General features: G+C 39.4%; 3 protein-coding genes across 6 annotated transcripts in view; 2 read left to right on the top strand and 1 right to left on the bottom strand.

The window, feature by feature from the left end:
* Positions 1-18,629, top strand: part of XPOT (exportin for tRNA) — a 28,268-nt gene extending 9,639 nt beyond the window's left edge. For both annotated transcript variants that reach the window (XM_065682648.1, XM_065682690.1), the window contains exons 6-25: positions 41-259; positions 835-1,019; positions 1,378-1,546; positions 2,720-2,956; positions 3,261-3,299; positions 6,500-6,562; positions 7,545-7,669; positions 8,069-8,213; positions 8,370-8,489; positions 8,674-8,768; positions 9,584-9,653; positions 10,082-10,320; positions 10,820-11,105; positions 12,170-12,359; positions 13,600-13,716; positions 13,802-13,917; positions 14,413-14,460; positions 15,966-16,037; positions 17,195-17,251; positions 18,152-18,629. In XM_065682648.1, the coding sequence (XP_065538720.1) occupies positions 41-259; positions 835-1,019; positions 1,378-1,546; positions 2,720-2,956; positions 3,261-3,299; positions 6,500-6,562; positions 7,545-7,669; positions 8,069-8,213; positions 8,370-8,489; positions 8,674-8,768; positions 9,584-9,653; positions 10,082-10,320; positions 10,820-11,105; positions 12,170-12,359; positions 13,600-13,716; positions 13,802-13,917; positions 14,413-14,460; positions 15,966-16,037; positions 17,195-17,251; positions 18,152-18,178 (2,619 nt within the window). In that variant the 3' untranslated portion in view covers positions 18,179-18,629. The remainder of the gene's footprint in view (positions 1-40; positions 260-834; positions 1,020-1,377; positions 1,547-2,719; positions 2,957-3,260; positions 3,300-6,499; positions 6,563-7,544; positions 7,670-8,068; positions 8,214-8,369; positions 8,490-8,673; positions 8,769-9,583; positions 9,654-10,081; positions 10,321-10,819; positions 11,106-12,169; positions 12,360-13,599; positions 13,717-13,801; positions 13,918-14,412; positions 14,461-15,965; positions 16,038-17,194; positions 17,252-18,151) is intronic.
* LOC136016210 (uncharacterized) lies at positions 18,627-24,429 on the bottom strand. Its single transcript, XM_065683065.1, has 2 exons — positions 23,491-24,429; positions 18,627-21,031 (listed from the first exon to the last, which is right to left on the bottom strand). The coding sequence occupies exons 1-2, from the start codon at positions 23,698-23,700 to the stop codon at positions 20,591-20,593; spliced, it is 651 nt and encodes a 216-aa protein (XP_065539137.1). The 5' UTR covers positions 23,701-24,429; the 3' UTR covers positions 18,627-20,590.
* TBK1 (TANK binding kinase 1) overlaps positions 23,434-24,704 on the top strand; it is a 31,514-nt gene continuing 30,243 nt past the window's right edge. For 2 of the 3 annotated variants that reach the window (XR_010613516.1, XM_065682823.1), the window contains exon 1: positions 23,443-23,622. The gene's annotated coding sequence lies outside the window, so the exon portion shown is untranslated. Of the gene's footprint in view, positions 23,623-24,704 lie in introns of all 3 variants that reach the window. The other variant, XM_065682943.1, reaches the window with a different exon arrangement.

The following is a 24,704-nucleotide window of genomic DNA, read 5'->3' as shown; positions in this document are numbered from 1 at the left end:
ACAGTAAGAATATACAAATAAAATATCTTGTTCCTACCAGATGCTGAATCCCCAGCCTGAGAAGACTTTTATTCGCAACAAAGCAGCACAAGTCTTTGCATTACTTTTTGTTACTGAATATCTCACAAAATGGCCGAAGTTTTTCTTTGATATTCTATCAGTAGTTGACCTTAATCCACGAGGTGTGGACATGTACCTCAGAATCCTGATGGCTGTTGATGCTGAGCTGGTAGACCGGGATGTTGTTCATACATCAGAGGCAAGTCATTATTTTGCATGAACATTCGTTTTAGATTTTAAAGAGTTCTATTACTTTAATTAGAGCTGAAAGCTTGCAGAGATATTATTCTTTTCCTATGGCAGCTCTGCCTTAGAAATAATAGGTGGTTTAGGTCGAAAAGCCATATGTTGTTTAATGCTTTTTATTATTTCATACTCTTCGGTTAATGCATTTTTGGCTTGGAAAGCTAGCAGACTACCTAATGGATTGAGTTAGCCACTTAATATTGGGTTTTCTCATTTTTAAATGTTAATTCCTTCTAGTGCCTATTTTAAGGAGTCCCAATATCAAAAATCCATTTTATGTTTGAGAGGACTTTTCCCTTTTGTCTGCCTTTCTTAAGTATTTGGGCATCATGGTAGAAAAAAAGAGCGAAAACGAGGGTATTTTGATTTTATTTCTTGCTGGGAAAATAAAGTACTCTCTTCGGGTTTCTGATTTGATTTATTTATCTTGTAGTGTCTGGCAGTGGATACAAAAATGCTACTAATTTGACAAGATTAGTCAAGATTGGTCTGCGACAAGACTGATTAATCCTTTTTCTGTATTGATAGGAGGCTCGTAGGAACACTTTATTAAAAGATACTATGAGGGAACAGTGCATTCCAAGTTTGGTGGAATCATGGTACCAAATCTTACAAAACTATCAATATAATAACTCAGAGTTGACATGCCAGTGCCTTGAAGTAGTTGGAGCCTATGTATCCTGGATAGATTTGAGCCTGATAGCCAATGAAAGGTAAGGGGGTTTTGATAGAATATGTTTGCAAAAATAACCTCAATAGCATGCTGACTGTATTTCTGACACAGAATTGAAACTCATCCTTGAAAAGGACTTTAATTATGTATAAGTCTTTGGAGTTCGGGGGGTTTTAGAAGAGTGATTTATGTTGCAAGCCAAGCTGATAAAGTGGCCGAAATGGACACTAGACAGTTTGCTCCTTAGCATGTGTGAAATGCTGAGTTTAGTCACTGCAATAGATTATAAAACTGTCTTATGAAAAGAAACTATTGTACATAGACACACAGATAATACAAAGCTTCTGTACAATGCTACTGTGTACATATAAAAATAAACTTTTGTTTTTCCTCTGAAGGTTCATAAATATGCTGCTAGGTCACATGTCTGTGGAAGTTCTCCGGGAAGAAGCTTGTGATTGTTTGTTTGAAATTGTAAATAAAGGAATGGACCCTATTGATAAAACAAAATTGGTTGAATCTTTATGTCAAGTATTGCAGTCTGCTGGCCTCTTCAGTATTGATCAGGTTTGTATATTGATTTTTACAGTAGGAACGAGTCATAGGTTTCCGATGGTTCTTAAATAAGCAAATGAACAGGAAACTAAGTCTGCAGGTTAGGGAGAATTAGTTGTGCTTCTGCATCAAAGCTAAACACTCCTTAGAGTTTTCTCATACTGAAATTAACATCTTGTCCTTAATATTCGTTATTCATTTAAAACACACTGCATTTCTTTTGTCTTCCGCATGAGTGTTCTGTTTTAGAAGCAAGGTATTATGTAACTCTTCTGTTCCTCTTCCAAAGCATGGTGTGCTTACTGTGAATACTCCTTCAGTGTTTCGTTACCTTGAATCTTCTCAATTATTCTGTAGTAGGTATTGTAGCCAAAGTAAAGTTGTTCGGTTTTGCTTTTTAGGGTAAGGCATTAGATCAGCTGTGCATAATTAGGTAGCAGAAAGATATTAAGGGCATGTACGCTGTTCTGCGTGTTTGCACCATTGGTCATGAGGGTTGAAATTCTTATCTGTGAGCTGGAAAAATACACCTAACTAGCCAAACACACATTCGCTGGCAGTTGCAGTGTTTAAGGGACAGCTCTTTGCTACCTGCCATGGAGAAAGAGGAACCAGTCTTTATGAAGCTATAGTCCTTAAACTGCAATACAGTTATCTCTTCATTTTGAAGCAAAGCATCTGTTTGGGATGAGTGGTCTAGGGGCAGTTCTCAATTCTGATCCATGTATTTCTGCAAAAGCAAGCCATAAATATTTAACATTAACTCACACTTTTAGGCAGTGCTGAATGTTACTCATTATCAGTATTTCTAAAGCGAGCTACAGCTGTTAATTCTTTGAAGCTTTCCCATAAAAAGTTTTTCTTTTATACGGCCTAAAATTTATGGTAGGTATGTGCTTCTGCTTTTATTTTGAACCTACTTCTTGCTGTCAAGTACAAAGAGAAACAAAGTAACCTGAAGAGATGAAGCAAGCTACTGTTGTATAAGGGAGAGCTGCCAAACCTGGCATTCCTTTAATTTTTCTCTGTTCCCTGGAAAAATGAACCAGGCAATTGCACTTTCCATCTAGGAGACAGATGTTGGCTTAACTTCTACATACTATACGTGGGTAATACAGTCTGTAAGCTCGTGCCATTTAAACATGAGCTCTGCTAGTATTGTAATTAGATGTTTCTTCTTTGCAGGAAGACGATGTGGATTTCCTGGCCAGATTTTCTAAGCTGGTCAATGGAATGGGGCAAGCATTAATAGCTAGTTGGACTAAACTGATAAAAAATGGTGATATGAAAAGTGCTCAAGACACTCTGCAAGCTATTGAAGCGAAAGTGGCCCTAATGTTGCAACTGCTAATTCACGAAGATGATGACATCTCATCAAATATCATTGGCTTTTGTTATGACTACCTTCACATCTTGAAACAAGTAAATAAGCCGTGTTTCAATTTAACATACCGTTTGACATATGATTTAGTTTGAATTTTGTGGGAATATATAAATCTCATGCAGTGTGCTAGCTGACTTGCAAAATGGGAGGGCTACTAATTAGTACATCAGTATTTTTAATGGCTGTGGTCGTACTATTTCTGTAGTGTTTAGAAGCTTGAAGATCAAATCTTATGTTAAGTGGCTTTAAAAGTGGCTAAGAAAGAAGGCTGTTAGCACCAACCTGTCTTTTCCTGTTAGACAGTAATAAAGGAAAAAATAACACTTGAAATTTATTTTCCAGCTTTCTGCACTTTCAGACCAACAAAAAGCTAATGTAGAAGTAAGTATTTTCTTTTTACTAGAAATTCTTCCTTTGAGGAATACATTGGGTCAAAATCTTTCGTTTTGCTGAAACAAATCATGTTTTATTTATAATCCTTAAAATGTGTGTGCAACAGTAATTAAAAGGGAATACTTAAAAGTAAGGACAGTATGTTCCATCTTTTCCTAACTAACTACAGCTGTTTCCTTAAATAGTAAACCTATATTGAATTGTGTATGAAGATGAAAGCTATTTTAGAGCTGGTCTTTCCAAGCAACCCTTAAGCATATGTTGGTAAGCCCCTGTAACAGTCTGTACTGTTGACAGAATGTTCTTTAGAATATTCTTAAATTGAGATAGGAGAGAGGTTTGTATTTTGGGGTGGGGGTTTTTGTGGGATTTGGAGGGGTTTTTTGTTTGGTTTTGTGGGTGTTGGTTTTTTGTTGAGGTTTGGGGGTTTTTAGGGTTTTTTTTTCCTATCTCTCCCTAAAGCTTTATATTTTTATTAAACCCTGCCCTAGATCGAAAGGATTGGAAGTAGTATGGGAAGGGTTGTCGTAACATTCAACCCTTGATAGTATAAGTTAAGCTTCCTAAAGAAGCTAATAACAGTTGTACTTATTATGAGCAGTTCCATGTTAAACATTACATTAAACTATACATTAAGCTTAAGTTTATATTCTTGAGTTTATACATAAGCTTAAGTTAATATATAAAGCATTAAGATTAATGTATAAGGTTTATGTCCACTTTCAGAGGTAGTAAACTTGGGTTTTTTTCGGCACAGTCTTTTTTTGATCTCTGTGAGCCTTCTGCACTGATGTGGATGTACTAATTTAGATGTTGAACTGGTTAGACTTGTGCAGGTATTTTGTAACTTCATACAGCTGACAGCTGTGATTCCTTTTCCATACAAAGAAAACTGAATTCTATACCTGTTTTAATGTGAACAGTTGAATTTGAGTAACTGGTTTAGGTTATTTTGATTTGGTTTTGTCTAATGTCTATCTAAATTGAGTGAGGTAACACAATAAGAAAGATTTTATAAGATCACTAAATCTTTTTACTTCTGTTACCAAGTCCGTCTTATTCTTGTAGCTGGATCAAATCCAATTCCTACTGCAGTGCACTTAAGGCACGTAAAATTTGAATATGTTACTGCCCAGAAATATGTTGGTTTGTTAAACTTGCTTTCATACTAAAAACCTTTGAGCTGTAATTGTCTCTTAATTTTACTGAGCACTTCTTGAGGTTTTGTGTTAAACTGAGAAGCATTCATACTCATCTTTCTTCTTTTATCCAACTCGTAATAAAAAAGTGTTTGGAAATAGTCTACATCTTATTGTCTCGAGCTTTAGATTGTGTGCCTTTACAGTTTTGCACCTAGGAAGTCCTCACTTTCAACTATTCAGTATTTGAGCAGGAAAAAAGGGGATCCTGTTTATCGTGCATTTAAGGTCCCAAAGTTTTTTCTCATCAGCAAGATCACATTTTAATTCTTAGTGACAGGTGTTTAAGTGCTTCTGGCTAAAGCATATCACATTAATGTTTTGCAGTTACATTAATTCTTTACTATGACTTACAGAGACTTCTCACAGATGAGGCTGACACGTTGTGTCAATAGAAAGCTTGATCACATTCTTGCTATTTCGCTGTGTTCATCCTGAAAGTATTACAGGTGTCTATTTCTGTGAGATTACCAAGATTTTCACCTTTGTAACATAAGTTGAATTCATTGGTCCACTTTTGGTGTTAAAGTACTTTAGGTCTTGCGCTTAAAATGAAGAATTTGTCATCACAACTTACTAGTCAAAAGCCTTGGCGTTATTTTTTCGTTGTTGGGTTGTTTTTTTTTTGGGGGGGGAGGTGTTTTTAATTTCCCTTTTTTATTACTGGTCTGCAATTTATGGTGCTCTGCATTCAGAACCGCCAGTACTGGAGGAGAATAGCAAAATGTTAGTCAAGTTCTTGCTGATACGATCAGTATTTTCATTTGCTGTAGTTACAATAAAAGCTGTTGGCTACAGAATTTAGCCAACAGTTAAAAAATAAAACCCCAAAACTAAAACCCCACAAGTTTGTTTTTTTCACCTGGTAATAGATAGAGGGATGAGGTGCTCTGTGATACTCATCAAACGCCTGTTACATTTCTACTGGATCTTCTCCAATATTCAGTGAACCTCTTCCTCGTAATAGGTGTATGGCTATGTCCTGCCCCATTACTTGTTGCTACTTAATATTCTTTTGGACTTCTGACACTTTATTGTTGCCATAGATATAAAAATAGTCTGCCTCTGATTCAGTTCTAGTTATTCAGAATAACTTTTTGTGTGTTTGGAATATTTTAGATTTTTCTAAGTTCCCCAGAACAAACTTAAACTAAAGTGAAAATGGAAATACAACTTATTTTTAAAAGCTTGTTTTAGCTGTGTGGTTCAGTCCAATTTCTATCCATTCCAGAAAGCGTGAATGGAATTGAGTACTCCATGTGTTTTAAACATTAAATCGGTGCTATAAAAGACTGAACTAGTAAATGCTTGGTAAGATCAAAATGGTATATCCAGAGTTTGAGACTTCAGTAGAGGTGAGATCAAGTCTACTTCAGTTTCAGGAACTACCAAGAGTCCCTACTAAGGTGAAATCGGTACTTTTAACTAATCCAACAACATGCTACTGCTGCAAAGGGAAAGTTTTGATTTTATTCCTCTTATTTGCTGCTCCTGGCTCTTACTCTTGGATTCTTTGCTGAACCAATTCAGCTTGTTAACCTGTCCCCAGAAAAAAGACTTTCAAGGATGTTGAGCTATTAGAGAAGTCTAATGTTACAGCTAAGCCCTCCTGCCCCTTAAAAATAGGAGCTTGGACAACCTGTTTAGCTTCCTCTGCCTAGTTAGGGATCTTAATTACTGTTTCCAGTGTGAACCAAATGCATAGAGTACAAGCAGGAAACAAAGCCAGATAATAGTTCCAGAGACTGAGAGTTCCAAATCATCCATGCTGTGTATCTGGAATGGCATCTTTGTGCTGTTTGCATGTGATCCATCTGTTTTAATTTGGACTGTTAATTCTGCTAAATCTCTGAAGAAAATCATTCTAATGGGATTTAAAATATTTGTAAACATTTAACACTTGCTTTAAGGTTTCCTTTACTGTAGGATTTTAACTGTTGCTTCTTATCACTTGTCTGTTCCATGCTTACAGTTCTGTTTTTATCTTAGGCAATCATGTTGGCTGTTATGAAGAAGTTGACATATGATGAAGAGTATAACTTTGAAAATGAGGTATTATGTTATATGAATAAACAGACAATTGCAACTTAATTTATATGTAGTAAAACTTGCTCATGTTTTTGAAGTCCGTATTTTTCATAGACTAAGGATTTGAAGGTAGGAAGCAAAGGTTTGTAGGCTGAATCTTTTTCTGATGTGGAAAGCTTTCTTTTGATCTGTGGGCATGTCAGCATAGGACAAAACAACATAGGAAAGGGATATCCAAGCCAGTTCAGTTAACAGAATATTTCTGATTGCATTTGTGCATAACTGTTCCTAGGCAAATATGGCTGCGCTGTTAGCTAAACATAGCTGTTGAGCTGACTTGTTCAGCGTGGGTTTATGAGTTTCTTCTGCACATCACTTCTGTCTTGCAGAAAGATTTGAGAATCATTATGTAATGAAACTTGGTAAAGAGGTGCTGCTTGACCTACTTCAGGTGGTCGTACCTCTGTGAAAATAAGCTAAAGGTGTAAGGTCTTTGACTTCACTTTCCTCCCATGCTTTTATATCTGTCAGCCGGCAGTAATGATGGAGTATGTTAGACTTTAATTTGCTGCAGGCTGTTTGGAGAGCTACGGACTTAAGAAGGTTAACTTAAACTTTATGCAGGCCATCATAAATGTCTGTTAGTTTTAAAACTAAGCTAGGTGCTGAGAAAGAACATATTTGAGGAGTGAGTCAATTTTCAAGAACTGGGTCAATAAGGCTTTCCCAAGAGCGTTTTCTTTCTTTTAATTTTGGCTAGTCATCAGCTTGGAAAGCCTTTTTAATATGTTTCTGGACTGAGTGCAGTGAATCTTAACCTATTACGATCAGCCAGAAAGGGAGCCTGCTGTTATGTTGCAAGAGCACAGGGAGCAATATTGAATCCTCTGAGCATGGTATACTGTTCTTGTACGTACATGTTCTTGGTTTACGTGAACTTGTCTAAAACAGTTGTGGATTAATTTAAACACGAAATGTGGACTTTGCTGATGTGAATGTTTTGCAGGGTGAAGATGAAGCCATGTTTGTGGAATACAGAAAACAGCTGAAATTGTTGCTGGACAGACTTGCTCAGGTCTCACCAGAGTTACTGTTGGCATCTGTCCGCAGAGTTTTTAACACTACACTTCAGTAAGTCGGGGTTTTTAACTTGCTTACAAAATGCCCTCAGCTTTTTTGCCTTTGTAACTGTCAGAGTTTGCAATGAATATAAGCATAATGTAGTAAGGTGAAGCTAATTGATGGACGGAGCTTCTTACAACTTCATGATAAATATAACTTTGTATAATCTTTTACTCAGCTGCTTAGAAAAAGCTTTCTTTTTATAACCATAAATAGCAGCTTTTTTTTTTTTCCTAGAGATGTCTCTTGATCTTTGTCACTTACCTGCATAGCAACAGCTGTTTGCACAAGTGCTCACTTTACACATCAAGGAATTGCCTATGGCATGTGGCAAATAATTTTATGTATTACTAGTACCAGAAAACCAAGCTACTACAGACTAATACGATCTTCATATTCTTACTCTAGGAATTGGCAGACTACACGATTTATGGAAGTAGAAGTAGCAATTAGGCTGCTGTATATGTTGGCCGAGGCTCTTCCTGTATCTCATGGTGCTCACTTCTCTGGTGATGTTACAAAAGCTACGGCTTTACAAGACATGATGAGAACGGTAAGCATGTGCGTTGTGGGAGCAGTTTAAAAATGCTAATAAAGACTGGAATATTCCAGTTCATATGGGTCACTTTAATTAGTAGCACATTGCTTACACTGTAGTTCGGTATTACAAATGTCTAAAGTACTAACTTGCTGATGTTTTCACTTGTAGCTGGTGACTTCTGGTGTTAGTGCCTATCAGCATACATCAGTGACCCTGGAATTCTTTGAAACAGTGGTTAGATATGAAAAATTCTTTGCTGTTGAACCTCAACACATTCCGACTGTTCTAGTAAGTTTCATCTAATGTACATTTTCAACTAGGTAAGAATAGATAAGTTCTTTAGACTTAAAAAATCTTATTTTGTGAGTAATTATTTTCACTAAGAAGGACAGGTTCCTTAAATTGTTGGATTATCGGCTTTTCCGTCCCTCATTTAGTGATTCTAACACTTGAGATGCTTCTTTGATTGCAGATGGCATTTTTAGATCACCGTGGTCTTCGTCATACCAGTCCCAAAGTACGAAGTCGAACAGCTTACCTCTTTTCCAGATTTGTGAAGTCTCTTAAGTAAGTAAAGCTGTTACAAATGTGTCCAAATGGCACCGAATTTACCGTACATAGCCCCTCTGTACATCACAGTCATCACTGAAACAGGTTGGGCTTCACATGGACTGCAGTGAAGTAATATATCAAAACAGTGCTTTAGCAAGGTTGTCTTGTTGTGTAATATAAAGGTAGCAGTGGAAAAATTTGTCACAGAACAACAAAGAACTAGAATACACATGCTTAGCTTATTTTGATTAGATGTTAAAGCTGATCAACAATGAGAATGTCTGTCCTGCTTTTCCTCGGCGAGCCTAGCTGAGAGTGAGTGGATCTGGAGACTCCTAAGAGTAACTTTTCCCTGACAATTTCTGAATATTTAAAGAATTTATACTGGTGAAATTTACTCGGTGTATTAGAGCCCTTCAAACAGTCCTGTCCTGTTGGTGTTATTTCACATGGCTGTGAAATAATTTTCATGTAACGTTGAAGCAGGAGGAGCTCCAAGATGGTTCAGATTTCAGGAGAATCTTATTTTTCAACTTCTAATGAAAATGTTTTACTCAGATGAGCAAAGTTATTTATGCATGTTAAGAAAAATGGGGGAAAGAAAGAAAGAAATGTTCATTTCCCCACTATGCCATGGCTCTACCTGGCCTACCATGAGCAGCACATCTGTCAAACAGATCTTTCTACAACAGTGCTTGTTGATATTTAAAGGAGAGTTCTGTACTGAGAAGGTAGTTTAGTCTCTAGCTTTACACTTAAATAAAATACCAGGAGACCTGTAAAAATGCACAGACTTCTGAATAGTGTTATGTACTTGTGTTTTACTTCAGTAAGCAAATGAATCCCTTTATTGAAGATGTTCTGAATAGAATACAGGACCTGCTGGAACTTTCTCCTCCTGTGAGTATTTAGAACAGGTTTTTGTAATAAATAAGGCTTGCACTTACTCATTGCTGTGTCTGAATACTTACTGAATTGTAAGCTTAGCATACAAACATTTAAGCACAAATAACTGCCCTGCTTTTCTGGTGTGAGATCACTGTGTGCTTACATTTGTACCTCATTTTAATAATCTTACGTGGGTTTCTGGGAGCATGGGCTAGAGATGGGTATATATAGAAGTCTGTCTGAACTGTATAAAAATAGTTGTTCTGTCAGCTATGTTTTTACCTGTGCTTGATACTTCTACTTAAGTAGGAAAAGAATAAAGCTATTGTAAATGTACTATAGAGGTTACTTAGGCATGATGAAAGAAATAGTATCTTTAAACTTTGAGAGGTTTTGATAAAGTTTATTTAGTGAATTATGTCTGTTCTGTTCCATTTTAGGAAAATGGTTACCAGGCTCTGTTAAGCAGTGATGATCAACTTTTCATTTATGAAACAGCTGGAGTATTAATAGTTAACAGCGAATACTCTGCAGAAAGAAAACAGGTTCTAATGAGGAATTTGTTGACTCCACTGATGGAGAAGTTCAAAGTATTGTTAGAAAAACTGATGATGGCACAAGATGAGGATAGACAGATGGCACTGGCTGACTGCCTCAATCATGCTGTTGGGTTTGCTAGGTAGGTGCAGCACAGAGTGACTCTGTGTGTGTGTGTGTTTCTGGTTTGAGTAAAAAGGAAATACGAAGGATTTATTGAGAGGATGGGCTGAGTTTCTACCCGGGCTTTCTTGTTATGGTAGAATTTGTTATGGTAGACAAGAAAATGAGTTAAGTCCCCTTAAAAAAGGCTGCTATGCATGCAGATACAGAGAACATAGAGCAAATTCATAATGAACCAGCATCTATTCCCTTCCTCAATGAATTGTATGGAGCTATTCTAATCGTATGTTGTTCGTAAATTGTTAGTATTTAATTGTCAAAAAACTGCCACAAATGTGGTGACTTCGTATCAAATAACTCGTGTTTATTACTACCTTTTTTTTCTTACTCCCATTTCATAAACTGTAATATTCTAGTTTAGGGCATGTGTTTTAAAGCATATGTTGTTTTCTGTGTTAGTGCTTTTTCATTGTATCGGAACATGTGCTTATATAAAACTTGGTGTATTGCTTTTTCAGCCGAACCAGCAAGGCTTTTAGCAATAAGCAAACTGTAAAACAATGTGGCTGCTCAGAGGTTTATCTGGACTGCTTACAAACATTTTTGCCAGCTCTCAGCTGTCCATTACAAAAGGAAGTTCTGAGAAGTGGTGTCCGCACTTTCCTTCACCGCATGATTATTTGCTTAGAGGAAGAAGTTCTTCCATTCATTCCTTCTGCCTCTGAACACATGCTTAAAGATTGTGAAGCAAAAGATCTTCAAGAATTCATTCCTCTTATAAACCAAATAACAGCTAAGTTTAAGGTATGATACTGCATTAAGCTTTTCAGGGTCAAAGTGCTGCTGATCTCTCCTCTTTTTTTCTGGTTCCAGTAAATCTAGCTATGTGTTAGAAACTTACCTTACAAATTAGTAAGTTATTTCTAAGGCTGCAGATAATTAGATATTTAAAAGATATTTAGATATTTAAATAAAATAGATATTTAAATAAATATCTAATATAAAAGATATTAGATATTTAAAGTAGATATTTAAAAATTGTCTGTGTAAGGTGAGGAAGGTTTAAAACAAGAAAAGAGTAAGACTGGACAAATACCATGTTTAGGTGTAATGTTTAACTTTGATACTGTACCATTCTTACTACAACATGTTAATGTAAAGATCATAGCTTCAATAGTCTCACCTTGGTTAATACTTTCAGGGCACAGCAAAGTGAAGATTAAGGATAGAACCTTGCTTAAGCATTAAGAAATGACATGAGATGCCTCTTTCTGGGACTCGGGTGTGGTTGAGTAACACCCTCAGTTTTTCAGTTCATAGATGTTCAACTAATTTAGTGCTTTTACATATATTTCTCACTGCAAGTAGAACATAAATGACAAGTTTGTTCTGTAATGCCAGTAATATTTCAGCTCAGGATTTTTTTTTTTTCTGAAAGCAGTCTTTATAGACAAGTGCTACAAAACATGGCCTGCTGCCAGTTGTAACATCTTGGAGATGCATTGTCTGTAACTGCAGTGACTTTACAATAGTCTCCCTTGAGATTTCAGGGAATTTGAATGTGTCTGTCTGAACAGAAGGATGAGAACGATGCAGAAAAAGCTGCTGTTCCAGTTCAGAATGAGACTAGATAGGACTAGATATTTTTGTGCAAAAGACTTGAAATAAGTGGTGTGTAAGTCAAGAGGCAGTAATGTTCGTAGTGACCTCATGTGACTCAGCTGGTTATGAGTAGTTGGTATGTGAAGGTGTGAACTAACTTGAAAGGTGAATCAAAGCTGAGAATTGTAACAAGCCTTTAATATTTAATTTTGAAATGCTTGATTTCTGTAACTGTTGGAGTTTATATTCTCTTCTTATCTCCACAGACACAGGTTTCACCTTTTCTGCAACAGATGTTTATGCCATTGCTTCATGCTATTTTTGAGGTGTTGCTCCTTCCAGCAGAAGAAAATGACCAGTCTGCAACTTTAGAAAAACAAATGTTACGAAGAAGTTACTTTGCTTTTCTGCAGACAGTAACTGGCAGTGGAATGAGTGAAGTCATAGCTAATCAAGGTAAGCAGTTCAGTTTCTTGAAGTGTAAAATAGATAGGGTAAGCATTAGATGGTTATTCTTGTCTAAGTTTTGTCTGCTAAAATCATTAGCCTAGTTCCTGTCAAGTACTGTTAACTATGTCAAGGTAGAATGGACTAATGCAAATACAGTATTTGACTCGCCTGTTGCTTAACTGTTGTGCAAGAATTCGGGCTTCTGAAATCCAGCTATAATAGGCATATTCTTCTGAGATTTTTTTCTCAGCTTATATGTGATCACTGTATCAGTAAAGACAAGAACAGTGTGTTCATCCTCATACATCATTGTATTTGGTGAATCGGAGATCATGCAATGCATAAGTGTATAGCAATGTTCAGATTTTTGGGTAAGGCCCCTCACAGCTGCCGGTATTCATTGTGTTCATTTTCTGAAGGACAGTCAGTAACTTCTGTAACTTTTGTCAACAATTTTTTTTGTTACTGATCTTGTTATCTGTGGTAGATGGCATAATGTGACTTCTTACATACGTAGTTACCAGACTTTCCTTGCCCTCTGTGGCCAAGCGCAAATTAGTACTTTTAATAGCAGGAACTTGAAGTTGAATGTCCGGTTTCTGGATTCTTTAAATAATTCTGTTTGTATTCCATCAAAATGGCTAGGGACTTAAAAAGCTTTAAAGTGATCCATATGATAGGCGGAGCTCAGAATTCCTTCCCTCATGCTAAAATAATGGTAATACCTGAGGGAAAGGAGAATTTGGCATTAAGAAATAGTGAGAGCTTTCAAGAAAGAGGTTCTTGGTAGTTGTGATGGGCAGTTTTTAAGGGACTCAAGCAGAAATAAGCATAGATGCAGCACAGAAATTATAAATGATAAAATATCATTCCTTATATTGGAAGATAAGCAAACTATTTCAGTGCTGCTGAGTTTTAATTAACACCACCAGGTTTGGGTAGAGAGGAAAACATTTGCATTTGTAACCAGGTCAAAGTACCCCCCTCAACTTTGTGTATTAAAGGCCAGAAGAGCAATGGAATCTCCAGACTTAAAAAGGAACAAATAAACAAAAGTATAACCTAAATAAGAGTTGTCTTGCATCGTAGGGGAAACTTTCCAAAAATATTTGAGATATGTGCAAAAAAAGAGTATTTTGAAGTTGAAGCCTGTCTTCCAGGTCAGTATTTATACAAAATAGTGTAAGAGTATGGAAACTTTTTAGGCTGCAAGTTGAAATGACAAGCCTGTTTTAATCTGTTTAAGGTGCAGAGAATGTGGAGCGTGTGTTGTTTACTGTGATTCAAGGAGCAGTGGATTACCCAGATCCTATTGCACAGAAGACTTGTTTTATTATTCTTTCCAAGTTGGTGGAGCTTTGGGGTAAGACTGTCTTTCCGTAACTCCTTTGCAGTTGCTGCTAACCACGAAGCAGTAATAGAACAGGGAATGTTATTTTTCTTTTCAGGAGGTAAAGATGGACCAGTAGGTTTTGCAGACTTTGTCTACAAGCATATTGTTCCTGCATGTTTCTTAGCACCTTTGAAGCAAACGTTTGACTTGGCAGATGCCCAGACAGTATTGGTGTGTATTATGGAGGTTTTTTACTTTCATTCTTATGGGGCAGGTTCAAGCAAAGAAACCTATAATGGCCATGCAGTATTGAAGATCATTGTCTCGCAAATTAAGTCCCTCATGTTTTTTATCGAGGTACCTGGATGATTAATTATTGAGTATTGTGGTACTTCATTAAGTAGTTCATCTATGCTCAAAATCAAGGTAAAGAATCGTACATCTGAGTATTTAACATTGACCTGTATTACTTACTAACACTCACTGAAAGTGAACACACATGTCACACAGGTGGCTGTTCTTCAGCTCATTTTGGGTTCAGCTGTGAGAAATCTTTCTGGTTAGAGTGGAACAAAAATTGGAAGGTTGAGCTAGCATTGTGTGAGCAGACAGTGAGGGAATAATGGCATGAACTAGACCTTCTGTTGGGCCTCATTAGCTTCTTTGGCTTTAAATACTTTATCAATAGACTAATTGAACAGTCTAATGTTATGTATTACATTGCAGGCTTTATCAGAATGTGCAGTGACGTTAAAAACAATTCATCTCAAAAGGGTAAGCTTCATAATACTTTGCAGGGATTACCTCTTGCAGGTTTTTTTCTAGTGCTTTTATCAATTTCTCAAGCTAAGATACCTACTAGGGTGAATTACTATTCTACTCTTACATAAATTAATAGGATGACCACTACCATCCTGTGTAAGGATATGGTAGTTCTACCTCTTGCTGAATCAATATTGGCACTTCATTAAGGAGAAGAATCTGCTTGCTTGCTTGTTACTGTGTTTAATTAATCAAGTGGCATCTTTCACTTTTCAGTGTAGGTCTTTGACATAAAAGAACAATTAGAGATGTACTATAGTGTACTTCTGTGAAAACTAAAGCTATCTTTTGATGTTTTCCAATCTGGTCTCCTACCCATGGAAAAACATGGATTTTTGCCTTGTCTAAGGACTAGAACTACATAGTATATTTCTATGTTTAACGCGAAATTAAACAGTTTCTACGTTTGTATTACTGTTTCCTGCTACACCTTTAAGTTGCTGATAACTTTTCTGTCAAATGCAGATAAAAGTCACAACTACACAACAAATGTAAGAAGTTATAAACAGGCAGAGAAGAGATTGTGTTTTAATTAAGGAGAGCTTCTGAGTTTGTGCTTTTTTCCCTGAAAGCAATGAAGAGTTAAATATATATATATATATATATATATATATAACTTCCTATTACAAATACTGCTTCTTTTGGCAGTGCAAATACAAATATAGGAAAATTATCTTTTCTCATGTGAATGGTATACCATGTTTTAGTTCTAGGGTAACTTGTGTAAATTAATAAAATTGATTCACTCTCCCCTGGTATTGGGGTACGTACTGAGTCATGTTAGCATACTACTAGTGTACCCTAATTCCTCTTGTGATGAGAGGTATCTGGTGAATGCAGATAAAGAAAACAAAAAGCGATGTGCTGACCAGAACAGACCTGTCTGCTTCTCTTAAAAGGTTTGGAAGTTCCGTTTTATTACTGTTTAGTCCACTGTAGATTACACAGTTGTTACAAGAAAAGAAACATGATGTTTGTGGTACTTGGCTACTAAGTTTTGCAATGGGAGTAGTATGGTAATACAGTTGGTAGATACTAATTGCCACTTAGTTTTCCTTTCCTGTGTGAGTGAAATTAGGGCTGCCTTCTTAGTTAACTGACTTTTACAGTTGACATGTCACAAACACACTGGCTGTATTATGTTGTAATTCTTATTTCAGTGTAATTTTCAGTATGTTTTCTGCTATGTAACAAAAACCAGCAAATTGCACTAGAATCTTTAATGTCACGATTGAGAAAGCTTTGCTTTTTTTGGGGTTTGGTTTTTTTTTCCCCTTTGCTAACAGCTGTGAGAATAACATGAGCATTTGGTATTTGATATGCATAGCTTCTCTGTAAAACAGTCATTTAGACAGCCTGTTTGGAAACTCTTCTCTGTACCATAACAGCACAGGGCTATGATTTTCCACTTTTGTATAAAAATATACCTGAGAAAATTGTGTACTGCTTTTCTTTAGGGCCCTGAGTGCATTCAGTATCTTCAGCAAGAGTATTTGCCTTCTTTGCAAGTAGCTCCTGAGATAATTCAGGTAGGAATTCCTAAAATAACAGTTGGAAAACTCTTTTAACAATCATAAACGTTAAATGGGAGCAAAGTGAATACTGCCAAAGTTAACCTGCTACCGTCCTGCAGTAAAACTTACTCTAATATTGCATGTCAGAAGAGGATTAATTTAGCATAAAGAGTAAAGTTAACTGCAAGAGTACTTTGGGGGAGGAGGGAAGGGGGAAATAGTCCAGTGCATGTGACTTTCTAAGCCATCTTCCTGCTTTAATTCAAAATTTAACTTGAGGAAAAACTATCGGAATACTTGAGTAATAGCTCAAAAGTAAAATGAAGAACACTGAATGTATAGACAGTGTGGTGATAAAGGGTGTATTAAACACTACAGAAATTTAAGCCACAGTACTGGTTCTACTGTCAAAAGTTATGTACAACGTTAAGTGTATGAGGTTTGTGTGCTTGTTTAGGAGCAGTGTAAGAGGGTTCTCAAAAGTGAAACTTTATACCTGACCACTTTTTCACCATGATGCATTGCTAGCTGTATGGTAAGCATCGCCATGAAGGAACTGTTAGATGGACACTGACAACTTAATTTTAATTGCAGCTAGTTTGGATACTGTGGTGATTGGGTTTGCTGCATCAAGGGACAATTATACTAATTTCTAGACTTAAACTATAGAACTTTTTTAAGTGGCATTAAAGATATGTAAGGATCAAGTATCATATCTTGTTGGCACCCCAATTTTCTGATTTCACATTAGGATTTTTCCAAGTTGACAGATGTTCTGCTGTAATCTAGAGTTACTTAGCATGTACATAATGCTACTTAAGCTTCAATGTTCTTCTGAAGAGTTCATTTCAAAGCCATCAAAACTTACTGGAAAAGCTAAAGGTTTAGAATCTCCTTGATTGCAGTCCCTGTAGGTAGTCCTGTTTCTGTCTACTCAGCTAAAAGTGAATATGACATCCTGTATTTGAAAATAGTTTTTTAACCTCAGAAAGCACTTGGCCTGTTACAGCCTTTTACAATTTTCTATCCATAACATGCTTTGGTTGCGCATTAGGGAAAATACGAAGTAATACCAACTGCTTTATGTACAAGGTATTCTTTATGCTCCTAACATATTTCAGGTTATCGTGTTGCTTCATTGAGTTATTTAGTGTTTTTTTTCTCTGTTACAGGAATTTTGTCAAGCACTTCAGCAGCCTGATGCTAAAGTTTTTAAAAATTACTTAAAGGTAAAGATTTTTTTTTCTTTAAATAGTTTTTAATTCCATTTGGATATCATCATATAATTAAGTCATGGGAGTGACCTGAAGTAAAACTGAAATATTCAAATACTGCATTTATTCAATAGCTTTAATTATAGGGAATCTCCAGGTATTAAAAGCAGTTAATTTGGAAAGGAGCCCAACACCACCACCACCAAACCTATATCTGTAGAGTTGTCACCTCAGCACCTTGTCAGCTCCTAAATAGCTTGATATTCTTGTGGCTTATGTTTAATAGTTGAAATAATTAAAAAGTGATGCTATAATGGTAAGAATGTGTCAGAATGCTTCATTTGAGGGCGTAAGTGTAATTGAATAGAATCATAGAATAGTTAGGGTTGGAAAGGACCTCAAGATCATCAAGTTCCAACCCCGCTGCCATGGACAGGGACACCTCACACTAAACCATCCCACCCAAGGCTTCGTCCAGCCTGGCCTTGAACACTGACAGGGATGGAGCATTCACAACCTCCCTGGGCAACCCATTCCAGTGCCTCACCACCCTAACAGGAAAGAATTTCCTCCTTATATCCAATCTAAACTTCCCCTGTTTAAGTTTTAACCCGTTACCCCTTGTCCTGTCACTACAGTCCCTGACGAAGAGTCCCTCCCCAGCATCCCTATAGGCCCCCTTCAGATACTGGAAGGCTGCTATGAGGTCCCCACGCAGCCTTCTCTTCTCCAGGCTGAACAGCCCCAACTTTCTCAGCCTAAAAAAAGAACAAGTTACATCCTTGAACCTAGTCTGTTAACCACGATGTTAATGAAGAAAATGAGCTCTGTCAAACTAACTACGTTACAGCTCAGCCATTCCATGTCTTATTTGCTTTGTCTTTAAAATGTTGGGGTTTAATTCATTTTTAACAGGTATTCTTCCAGAGAGCGAAGCCATAAGGAAAGTACTGGAATCTCATGCACCTGTTTCCATAACCCAGCATTCTGGTTGTTAGTTTATAAAAACACTAACTCTCGTGCCATTCAGACTGGTTTTGGTTTAAGAAAAGTTGCTTTGTGCTCACATCAGTACATACTCTAGCCTTTCGCAAAAAAAAGAGTAATGCAAATCCCCCACCTGCGTCTCAAACATGAAGGTATGTGACAACATGGAAAAGTATCTGTATACCGACACAAACTTACTATGTATAGGATGAATTAAGCTTATGCTGTAACACACACAGCAATGAAATGACACTTATTTTTGAAATTAAATGTAAAAAAAAACCCTTCAGACCATAGGAATGGTTATTAAAATGTGTACATTTTTGATACAGAGTAAAATGTTTTCATAAGACATAAAATTCATTTGTTCATGTATGGTGACATGAAAATAAAACAATCAAAGTCATTCTTGTAGATAGTAATTTCATTGAAGTTGTCTTAATGATAAAATATATATATACCTCCTATAAAACAGATTGGTTTAATAAATGATTTCTTTAAAAGTAGCATCTGGTGTTACCTTTTTTTATTAAAAAATAAAATTTTATCCCATGAAATATTAAGTCTCTTTCAATCATTTTGGTTGAATCTTTGGAAGCTACAGCATCCTGAAACCTTCCGGCTGTTACATCTGAATAAAACCTGGCAAGTTTTTCTGATGCTTGGCTAATAAGTTGTATTGCAGTCTTGCATGTGGAAGATGCTGACAGAAATAAAGAATTGCATTCACTGCAATACTTCAGTAGGATCAATGGTCTGTACAGATATTTTAGTAGAGCGTTGCTCACTTTGTTTTAATTCCATGACGTTACAGTTTTCGTAGCTATTTCATAGGGGTAGAAAAAGCTAGGAGTCTTCCCACGCGTGGGATTTAATCCTTAAGAACTGATGTCCAGAGTAAAAAGCTGACAGACCTTTAGCAAAATCAGATGAGCATTCCTCTAGATTGTGTGGTGCTAGGTTCTTCACCCAATTTAAATGGAAAATAAATGGGAAGGTGGGTCAGAAACAGCAGCCAGGAGCAGAGTGTGGTGATGCTTTGGAGGTACTCCCTGCCATTCCCTCCCTTTTCACTGAGGGAAGAAAGTAGAGAGCATTTACCTTTACTACTCTTCAGTAGGACAGTATCACTTATGTAAAATTTTTATTCCTGATTTTTGTGCATTTAATAAAATGGTTTTTGTTACTTGATTTGGTTTATTGCAGCTGAAATGCTTAATAGTGCTTTTTGTACTCCCTAGTCTCACAATCCCCTTTCCCTGCCTTTGGTGCCATACCAATGCTAGATGTCCCCTGGGTCTGATACCCATTTTGTTTTCTCCTGTAGTACTAGAAGCCTTCCATCTCTGCTGTGATGCTTTGTGTATGCTGCTGTGTTCCTGGCCCTCCCCAGCTAAGGGGGCTGCACCCCTGACCACTGCTGCTATCGTAGAGTGTTTGCTGTCAGTCTGCTTTCTGGCTTGTTTTCCTTCCCCTGCAGTTATAGCAACTTTACCACGCAGAGGGAAGAGCTATCACTAGGCAGATTATGAAGCAAAGGCCTTCTGTCTTCAGCAAAGGTATTTTGGTTTTAAATTACAGTGTCACTGTAATGGAGTCACTCTGTTTTCATATACGATTTAGACTTTTGCCTTTGGAAGTAAGGGTAGTACTGCTGCTTTCAGTACTGCATAAAAGCAGGGAAAAAGCCTACGCTTACTAATTGTGTTAGTATAATTGACTGTGGTGTTTGTCTCATAGAGCATGATTTTAGCTATAGTTAAATTTTAATGAGAAAAGTTTTTGAAATGGCCACTGCCAAAATCGATGGCTTTCCCTCATTCCCACTATCCCTCTGTAGCTTCCTCCTGTGCCAAATCTCATCTGATTCCATAAGCAGCTATTCAGGAAGCTGAAGTGGCAGAAACACTTCCCCCTCAAAACATGTTGTCTGCTACAGTGGTGTCAGGTGGGAATGGATTGAAAAGAGTGCAGGAGCAAGCTGTGAGTGGCAGCCATCAGCCTGGCTGTCTTATAAATTTGTACCCTGCCCTTACATCCATGAATGTAAGAGTATCCTGCAGGATGAACAGCTAGGTAGCCTGGATGTTCAGAGAAACAAATTTGTTTCAGCCTGAAGAATTCAAAAACAATTGCTTGCTCTTTCCTATGCTTTGACCCTGCTGAATCCTATTATGACCCCATTTGGCAGACACTCTTTGCCTGTAGTGAAGCCATGTTGGCTGTCACTGATCATCTCCTTATTTTCCATGTGCCCTTGCATGGTTTCCAGGAGGATGTGTTCCATTGTCCTGCATGGCACCAACATTGGACTGAGTGGCCTGTAGTTTCCCGGGTCTTCCTTTTTGCCCTTTTTAAAAATGGGGGTTATGTTTCCTTTTTCCAGTCAGTGGGAATTTCACCAGACTGCCATGACTTCCTAGATGTAATGGATAATGGCTTAGCCGCTTCATCTACCAATTCCCTCAGGACCTGTGAATGCATTCCATCAGGTCCCATAGACTCGTGCACCTTCAGGTTTCTTAGGTGGTCTCCTGCAATGGGTGATTCTTCATTCTCCAGGTCCTTGCCGTTGCATTCTGTGACTTGGGTGATGTGGCTGGAGCACTTGCCAGTGAAGACTGAGGCAAAAAAGCTATTGCATACCTCAGCCTTATCCATATCCTGGATAACCAGGTCTCCCATTTCCTTCTGAAGAGGGCCCAAGTTGTCCCTAGTCTTCCTTTTGTCACCAATGTACCTGTCAAAGCTTTTCTTCTTTCCCTTGTCATCTCTGGCCAGATCTGTCAGAGCTTCAGGTTCAGGCTGCTGAATTTGTGAATATGAATGAGAATCCAAATACAAGGGAGGTCAGAAGTAGCAGCTGTTTCACTAATTTTTTGCTAATGCATTGGAAAGAAGTAGAAGGAAGCAAAGTAGACATTTCTAGAGTTAAACTAATGACATTTTCCTTTTTGGTGTCAGTTTCTCCTATTGCTATATTGAACATACTGTTTTCCTGTGATTCATGCAGTGAAACATTTAAAGGCTTGAGAAGATCCTCTTTGCATAAGGATCCCTGATTATCTTACAACTGTACCCTAACAAAAAGGACAATTTGAATCATGTGAACTATATGAATCATCTTAATTTATACAAGACCGAGGGAAAGCACAGGGGGTGGTAACTACAGTGAGAACAGTGGTGGCCAGGCCCAGGGGCAGGGTGCTATTTGGAGCTGAGATACTGTAGGTCTTAAGCAAAGTCCTGGGGAACCTGGTCTGAAGTTAGCGCTGACCATCTCTTTGGAACAGAGACTCTGAAAGTCCCATCCAGCCTGAATGAGACTGTGATTTAAAATGACCAGTTCCAAAAAGCATCAACATACACTGAGCCAACAGCTTGGTTTTATTCAAAAGTGGAAGCAAGTACATGTCCAAGATACAAAGGAAAGTTCACTGGCATTTTCCTGATGTTGAGAGGGCTTTTACTAAAAGGTGTACGGATGAGCTAATAAACATTTCTGAAGACAAAGCTGCCTCATGGGTATCTTCCTAATGAAAAAGGATTCAAAACCTAAGTACAGAGGAGAGGGTGGCAGAAATAAACCACATAACTGCTGAGGAGCACTGCAGTGTTTTGAAAGATGCAAGGACAGAACACAGATATTGTGGGGAGCTATTCCCTCTATAGTACAGAATCGTCATTAAATTAAGCCCTAATGCCAAAAAAATGGGGAATATGAATTAAACAATTACAATAACAGCATAAAATGTATCAAAGTTAGTTTATCAGTTTCACTAAGCAGAATTTGGAACGAGCTTAGTGCCCTCTAACAAGTGAACCAGCGGAAGTTTGGACTTGTGATAAAGCCTAGGAAACATATGATAATAGCAATGAACAATGCCTATTAAAAAAAAGCTTCTAAGACTTGGGAAGATGATAACTCCAAACAGGAACTACAGAGGATCAAAAATTAAAGGCTGGGTGGAGAATGGATTCAGAGCAGCCCTGAGAAGAAGGACTTGGGGATGTTGTTTGTTGAACAACTGAACATGAGCCGGCTTCAGTGTACGCTCACAGCCCAGAAAGCCAACCGTATCCTGGGCTGCATCAAAAGGAGCGTGACCAGCAGGGCGAAGGAGGTGATCCTGCCCCTCTACTGTGCATTCATGAGACCCCACCTAAATACTGCATTCAGCTCAAGCAGGTCCAGAGGAGGCCATGAAGATGATCAGAGGCTGGAGCACCTTTCCTATGAACACAAGCTGAGAGAGCTGGGCTTGTTCAGCCTGGAGAAGAGGAGGCTCCAGGGAGACCTTAGAGCAGCTTCCAGTACCTAAAGGGAGCCCACAAGAAACCTGGAGAGTGACTTTTTACAAGGTTATGAAGTGACACGGCAAGGGGGAATGGCTTCAAACTGACAGACGGGAGATTTAGGTTAGATATAAGCAAAAAAGTCTTCATTATGAGGGTGCTGAGGTGCTGGCACAGGGTGCCCAGAGAAGCTGCGGCTGCCCCATCCCTGGCAGTGTTCAAGGCCAGGTTGGACACAGGGGCTTGGAGCAACCTTCTCTAGTGGAAGGTGTCCCTGCCTGCAGCAGCAGGTTGGAACTGGATGATCAAACCATTCCGTGACTCTGAAAGACAGACTTGGGTGAAAAAAAGGTAATATTTCGACTATTTTCCCAGTATAATTTTGTTTAAATTACATTATGCATAAATCATAAAGGTTTTCTTTCCTTATACAAGCTATACAGACCATTTATTAGAACAGCAGCATTACCGGGCAGACGAAAATGAAAGGCAACAGATAAACCAGCAAGTAACTCTGCTGTAAGACATTAAAGTGGGAACACGAATGTATGAAAAATGCTAAGGCTTGTGAAGTTTAAAAAGGGTGAAACCGAGTAAAATTACACGGGGCGGGGAGGCATTTCTCCGGGATATCCTTTGGAAAAGCACCAGCGAGGCTCAGGAACGCGACTGTAACTCCCAATGGCCCCGGGGCAGAGGGCAGCGCGGCCGCCCCGCCTCAGGAGGGGGCGAGGAAACGGAAGCACCGCTCCAAGCGGTTACACAGCAAAAAGCCCATCGCGTAAACCCTCACGGGCACGGGGCTGAGCTCGCTGTGAACATCACAGGCTCTAACAGCCCCGGAGTGACCATGTTGAGGGCACATCCTCCTTCCACTCCCCGACGTTTCCCTGTTTGCGGTCCCCTCCCCTCAGGGCCGACGCTCCCTCCGCGGGGGACACCCCGGTGACCAGGCCCCACCGCGCCCTCACCTCCGTGCCGGGAACAGCTCGGCGCGGCCGGGAGCCGCCGGGGCGGTGCTTCTGCCGCCCCGCCTTCCCAGCGCCGCGGCAGGAAGCCGGAAGCGGCCGGGGCTCTGGGCAGGCAGGGCGAGAGGCGGCTCGGTGCGTGGGGCCGGTGGGCAGGCAGGGTGCGGGGAGGCTGCGTCGAGCTGGGGCGGCCGGTGGCGGCGGCGGCGGCATGGAGAGAACCGCGGCTCCTCGCCGCCGCTCCGCGGGGAAGCGGCTCCCTCCGCGCTGAGGTGCTTTCGTTTTCCTGGGGCGGCGGCGGGGCCTTCCCGGGCGCTGCCGGCTCCCGAGGAGGGGGGCGGGCGTCGGCGGAGCCCCCTGAGGCAGCAGCGGCCCCGGCTGTGCGGGCGGCCCCCCCCGGCCGGAGTGGACGAAGCGGGGGCCGGCCTGTGGCCTCGGCGGCGTGCCTGGGGCTCGTCCCTTGCCCTGGTCTCGATGGCTTTTAGCCTGGCGAATGTCGGCAGGTTGCGACCCGTCCAATGAGTTCTGTAATTGGAAGTGGGGGGGGGAAAGCCAAGCGAAGGATCTGTTTGCGGTGGTTTGTTTAAAGCGTTCCTCAGGTAGCGGTGCCGCCTTCGTGTTTGTAGAAGTTGCTAAACTTTTGCTTCAGGAAGGATGGCCTGTCGGGGAGATGAGCCGCTGCACCGTGCCCTTCGCACCCGTCTGAATGCGGGGCTGGCTGGCCGCTGGGCCGGGCCTGTGGCCCCCCCATAGCTTTCCGGGAGCTGTTGTCACTGGCAGGAGGCGGAGTCCGCCTCCCCAGTTACGGACTGGAAACGCCAAGAGCAGTGGTGCTGAGCGGCGCTGGAGCCAGGCTTGGCATTGGTTTTGCGGGCCTTTGCATGTCCTGCTTCGTGTGCATCGGAGCAGCACCTTGTATAGCCCAGGGCAGGGTGTCTGGTAATTGAGACATTGGCTTTTGGACTGGAAACTCCCGGGAGGAGAATACATGCAGGAAACGGGAACTTTGGCTGGGGGGGGGGCATTTCCTAGGCTAGGTTTCCTTTCTGTCTTAGGAGAGGGCATACAGGAAGTGTAGAACTGTTGTGTTTACCAGACTTTCTGATGCTAACATAACATTTATTCAGAACATCAGCGCTTTGCCTGCCTGCTTTGGTGGCAAATGGGATCTTGTTTATAGGCAGAAAGAGCCTTCGCTCTAACTTCATCTGCCCTAC

This window comes from Lathamus discolor, chromosome 1 (assembly GCF_037157495.1).
Source record: "Lathamus discolor isolate bLatDis1 chromosome 1, bLatDis1.hap1, whole genome shotgun sequence".
In the NCBI taxonomy this organism is placed as follows: Eukaryota; Metazoa; Chordata; class Aves; order Psittaciformes; family Psittacidae; genus Lathamus; species Lathamus discolor.
This window is presented reverse-complemented; position numbering and strand designations above follow the sequence as displayed.

What these genes read in the sequence shown, in the direction of transcription:
- LOC136016210 (XM_065683065.1), bottom strand. Translation starts at nt 23,700, where the DNA reads ATGCCGCCGCCGCCGCCACCGGCCGCCCCAGCTCGACGCAGCCTCCCC. An exon ending in GAGCTGTTCCCGGCACGGAG is followed by an intron (nt 21,032 to 23,490) that starts GTGAGGGCGCGG and finishes TCACAAATTCAG; the next exon opens with CAGCCTGAACCTGAAGCTCT.